This window comes from Oxyura jamaicensis, unplaced genomic scaffold (genome assembly GCF_011077185.1).
Source record: "Oxyura jamaicensis isolate SHBP4307 breed ruddy duck unplaced genomic scaffold, BPBGC_Ojam_1.0 oxyUn_random_OJ72756, whole genome shotgun sequence".
Classification (NCBI taxonomy): Eukaryota; Metazoa; Chordata; class Aves; order Anseriformes; family Anatidae; genus Oxyura; species Oxyura jamaicensis.
This window is the reverse complement of record NW_023311222.1, coordinates 1,220-6,122: the sequence shown is the minus strand read 5'-3', so window position 1 is coordinate 6,122 and position 4,903 is coordinate 1,220. Positions and strand designations below refer to the sequence as shown.

The window sequence follows — 4,903 nt, the reverse complement described above, 5'->3', positions numbered from 1 at the left end:
TGGGGTCCTGCCCCACCCCGGAGGGCGAGGACAGCGTTGACCGAGCCAGGCCATCACCCACGCACCCACCCAGCTGCTCCCCTGTCCCCAGGCCACCCCCAGCACTGTCCCCGTCCCTTGTGTCCCCCCCCCCGCCCCCAGCCCGGTCCCCGTGCCCGGTCCCTACCCGCTGCCGGCACCCGGAGGCGCAGGGCTGTGGCCAGCGGCGCTCGTCCTCCCGCGGCCGGCGGGGTCGGCGGGGCTGGGCGTTGCGCTGGAGTCAGCGACCGCAGGGCGAGCGCTTTCCTCCCCACGAGCTCGCGCCGCCCTCGTGCCCCCCCCACCCCCCCCCGGGGCCCCCCCCCCCCCCCCCCCCCCCACGGGCGCGGGGGCCCCCCCCCCCCCCCCCCGGCTTGTCACCGAGCTGTCCCCAGGAGTCGCCACCCTCCCCGTGCCCAAACGCCACGCTGGCAGGGGGAGCTCCGAGAAGGCGTCGCCAGCCCCAGCTGGGTGCAAACCCGTGGGCAGCGGGGACAGAAGAGCAAAAAATAACCTCAAGAAGTCGCCCCCCCAGGGCTGGGGAAGCGCTGAGGATCCTCCTGGAGAGGGTGGTGTGCCCACAGGCCCGACATCGAGGGAAGGGGAAGCTGTCGACCGCAAGCCTCGTGTGGGAAAGGGAAGAGGAGCGGGGTTTCACCCGGTTCCGGGAGCCAAGGGCTGACGCGGAGACAGAGGCGCGGAGCCGGGTCCTGTTTTAGCCTTTATTTGACTCGGATCAGGAGGAGCAGCACGGGGGGCGCAGGGGGGGGCGCCCGGGGTAGCCCGGGGACGGAGCAGCACACGCAGCAGGGGCCGGGCACGGTGCTGAGCGCCTCACCGGTCCACCTCCCCGAAGACGATGTCCTGCGTGCCTGGCAGGAGGGAAGAGAGGGAGGTGAGGGCAGGACTGAGCCCTGCTCCCCGGCCTCCCGGTGACCGCAGGGGCTCGCGGGGGCGCGGGAGCCCCCGGGGCAAACGTACCGATGATGGCCACGACGTCTGCCAGCATGTGGCCCTGCGACATCCTGTCCAGGCCGGCCTGAAGGGGAGAAGAGACGCGCGTCAGCCCCGAGCAGCCCCGCGGTGCGACGGGGCCAGCTTCGTTCGAGGGCTGCCCCCCCCCCCGGCCCCGCGCCGTCCTCGCGCCCCCTCGATTCGGTCGATCCTACGGAGATCGAGGCGGCAGGAAGGCGCCCGCTGCGGTCAGGAGCCGGAGGCACGAGCCTCGAGGCGCGGCTGCCTTTGTCCAACAGCCGCCGGCGGTGCTGGGGCCGCGGCTTCCGGAGCGGGGCCCTGCCGGCGGCCCCCACCCGGCTCAGGCCAGGCCCCCAGCGGCACGGCCCCGGCTCGCAGCCGGAGGAAGTGGTCAGCTATCGGCGGGGAGAGGAAGCGGGCTCTCCGGCTCTGAGGCTCAAGCACGAGAGGCTGCGGCCCCAGGGGAAGAAAGCTCACTGCGGACAGAGCCGGCGCCAGCCGAGCCGCCCGGCGGGGACGGGGACATGCAGGTGACAGCCAGGTCCCCGCAGATGTCACTCGGCCCCCAGGCGGCCTCGCAGCAGCACCGCAAGGGGCTGGCGCTGCTCAGAGGGCAGAAGTGGCCGCCCCAGGCTCCCCCCCAGCCCCCCCCCCGGTCCCCCCAGTCCCCTACCAGGTGGGCGAAGCCGGGCGCCTTGATCTTGCAGCGGTAGGGGCGGCTGCTGCCGTCCGAGACGAGGTAAACGCCGAACTCACCCTGCAGGGACACGGGGACAGAGCTGGTGACGCCGGTGGGGGCTGCGGCTGCCACGTCCAGCCCCGGACAACACCAAGAGGCCCTGGGACGGGACAGGATGCGCGCGGTGTCCCAGCAGCCGCAAGGTCTGCGCCCTTCAGGCTCCAGGTGCCGAGAGCAGCGCGATGTCCCCAGGGGCACCGCGGCGCAGGCTGGCGCCCACCACCCTCCTCCCAACCCCCCGACCAAGCTGGGGGCCCGCCGGGGGGGGGGGGGGGGGGGGGCTCAGCCCCCTTAAACAGCACAAGAAGGGCACCTTGGGGGCCTCGACAGCCGTGTAGGTGGCTCCGGGGGGCACCTGGTAGCCCTCGGTGTAGAGCTTGAAGTGATGGATCAGGGACTCCATGGAGGTCTGCGGACAGAGGCCAACGTCGGGGCTGGGCGCAGGTGGGGGCCGCCCGTGTCCTGCCCACCGGTGACGGGCGCGTGGGAGGACGAGGCCGGGCAGCGCTGGGTCTCCTCGGTGCCAGCCTCTGCCTCCCCCCTCGGAGCGTTTTTTTTGGCCGGGCCAGGCCAGGGAAGGCAGGACCCCGCAGGGCTGGGGGGTCTCCGGCACGAACTGGGGGGCTGGCAGGAGGCCAGGCTTTTACCTTCATCTCCGCTCGCTTGGGAGGGGAGATTTTGGCGTCGTCCACCTTGATCTCCCCCTCGGGCATCTTGTTGAGGCACTGCAGGATGATGCGGAGGGACTGGCGCATCTCCTCCACGCGGCACAGGTACCTGGAGGGGGGGGGGGGGGGGGCCCGCCGGCGGGGGGTGCTCAGCACGGCTGCTGTGCCGGGAAGGGAGCGGCCGGCCGGGGCGCGGGGACGTACCGGTCGTAGCAGTCCCCTCGGGAACCGATGGGGACGTCGAACTCCACCTGGTCGTAGACGTCGTAGGGCTGGGTCTTGCGCAGATCCCAGTGGATCCCCGAGCCCCGCAGCATCACCCCGCTGCGTCGAGAGAAGCGGCTGAGCAGGGGGACCAAAAGCCCCGGCCCCGGCCCGCTCCACGTCCCCCCGCCGCAGGAGGAAGGGCTCTGCACCGAGGGGACCTGGAAGGGGGCCACGAGCTCCTCGCCTGCGCACGCCACGGCCTCCAGGAAGGGGTCGGGGACAGCAGGCGGGTAAAGCCACGCAGGACACGGTGTCCCAGCTCCTGCCACGCTGCACCACCGGTGGACGGCACCGGGAGCCAGGCAAGGGCCAGCACCGACCCTGAGCAGCCCCGGAGCAGCTCCCCCCATCCTGACAAGCAGCCCCCCAACCCCGAGGAGCACCCCCAGGAGCCGCGGGACCCACCTGAAGCCGTAGTTGAGCGCCTCCTCGGCCGTTATGACCCCGATGTCGACCGTGCGGTTCTTCCAGATGCGGTTGTTGGTCAGCATCTGCGGGCAGCGGGGCCTCAGCCACCCGTCCCCCGGCGCCACGGCGGCAGCGGCCCTCCCACCGCCACCACCCGGGGGGGGACAACCACACGCTGGCCATGCCCGGGGGACAGCAGGGAGATCCCAGCCCCTGGGGGGGGAAATGGGGCCGGTCCCTCCCTCCCCGCTGTCCCCGCGTGGCGGCCGAGCCTCACCTCCTCCACCTCATCTACCCGCATGGAGAAGTTCTTCACGAACTCGTAGATGTCGTCCATCAGCCCCAGGGGCAGGTCCTGGGTGCCAGGAGGGGGGAGATCAGCCCGGGTGGGATCAGGGACCACCAAGGGTGCCCCCCCACCCCCACCCCAGGGCAGAGGGGGGGCTGCAGGGAGCCTTTACCTGGTGAACCCCACCGGGGCGGATGTAGGCGGCGTGCATCCGCGCCCCCGAGACCCGCTCGTAGAACTCAAACATCTGCAGGGGGGCAGAGCAAGGGGGGGGGGGGGGGGGGGGCTCCGTCTGCCGGCCACGGACCCCTCGTCCCGGCCCCGAGGGCGGCTGCAGCTGCCCGGCCTCTCTCCCCGTCCCAGCCCCGGCCCCGTTCCTTTACCTTCTCCCTCTCCTCAAACATCCAGAACAAGGGGGTCATGGCTCCGATGTCCAGCGCGTGCGTGGTGACCGCCATGATGTGGTTGAGCAGCCGGGTGATCTCCGCGAAGAGGACTTGGGGGGCGCAGAGGGGTGAGAGGGGGGGCAGAGAGGGGAGAGACCCCCCCCCCCTTACCCCCCCGGCCCCTCTCCCTGGGGGGAGGCAGGAGGCCGTCCTCACCTCGGATCCACTGAGCCCTCGGGGGCGGGCGGATGTTGAGCAGCTTCTCCACGGCCATGGAGTAGGCCTGCTCGTTGCACATCATGGAGACGTAGTCCAGGCGGTCGAAATAGGGCAGGGCCTGCCAAAAGAGGTGACCTTGAGGGGCTGCGGCCAGCACCCACGGCGCTCGGAGCACGACGGCGGCTTTCCTCTCCCCCAGGGGGCCCGGGAGCCCCACCAGGAGCCCTGGGAGCCCCACAGAGAGCCCCGGAGCTCCAGCCCTGGAGGTATTCGGGTGGCCTCGTGCCCCAACAGCTTTTTTGGCTGGCACCAAGCGTGCGGTGTCATCGTCGTCCCCCTCTCCCAGCCCTGGGTTATTTCAGGCTCCGCTTCTCCCGCCAGCACCAAGGTTAAATCCGGGCGGGATACCGAATCAGCGGCCAAAATCCACGGGGCAAAGAAGTCCCCGTGCAGCGCTGACGCAGCCGGCTCGACAGCTGCAGGCAGATGGACGCGGACAGCCCCTCGTGCGCCGGCCGGCCCGGCACAAAGGAGCCGCTCGGGCTCCCCCCGCCACCTTCCCCAAATCCTCGCAGCGGGGCGGAGAGGAACCGGGGCCCGGGAGGCTCTCGGAGCCCCCCCCCCCCCGCAGCGTTTACCTGGAGGTACGTCTTGTACTCGATGAGCTTCTCGGTGCCTCGGTGCAGCAGGCCGATGTGGGGGTCGCACTTCTTCACCGTCTCCCCGCTCAGCTCCATCACCAAGCGCAGGACCCCGTGGGCGGCCGGGTGCTGGGGCCCGAAATTGATGGTGAGGCTGGAGACCTTCTTGTGGGCCGGGGGGTCTCTGTCTGCTCCGGGGGGGGGGGACACAGGAGGGGAATCAGGCAGGGGGAAAGCTCTGCAACGCTGCGGGCCCGCCGTGTCGGTGGAGTGGGTCAGGACTGGGGGGGGGG

The 4,903-nt window shown here is 71.7% G+C and overlaps 1 protein-coding gene across 1 annotated transcript in view; it reads right to left on the bottom strand.

The window, feature by feature from the left end:
- Positions 1–726: 726 nt before the first annotated feature.
- NDUFS2 (NADH:ubiquinone oxidoreductase core subunit S2) overlaps positions 727–4,903 on the bottom strand; it is a gene marked incomplete at its 5' end in the record, with an annotated part of 4,790 nt that continues 613 nt past the window's right edge. The window contains 12 exons of the mRNA XM_035314471.1: positions 727–890; positions 1,000–1,057; positions 1,667–1,750; positions 2,046–2,141; positions 2,380–2,509; positions 2,605–2,724; positions 3,073–3,158; positions 3,353–3,430; positions 3,537–3,611; positions 3,748–3,860; positions 3,967–4,087; positions 4,608–4,798. Of these exons, the coding sequence (XP_035170362.1) occupies positions 853–890; positions 1,000–1,057; positions 1,667–1,750; positions 2,046–2,141; positions 2,380–2,509; positions 2,605–2,724; positions 3,073–3,158; positions 3,353–3,430; positions 3,537–3,611; positions 3,748–3,860; positions 3,967–4,087; positions 4,608–4,798 (1,190 nt within the window). The remainder of the gene's footprint in view (positions 891–999; positions 1,058–1,666; positions 1,751–2,045; positions 2,142–2,379; positions 2,510–2,604; positions 2,725–3,072; positions 3,159–3,352; positions 3,431–3,536; positions 3,612–3,747; positions 3,861–3,966; positions 4,088–4,607; positions 4,799–4,903) is intronic.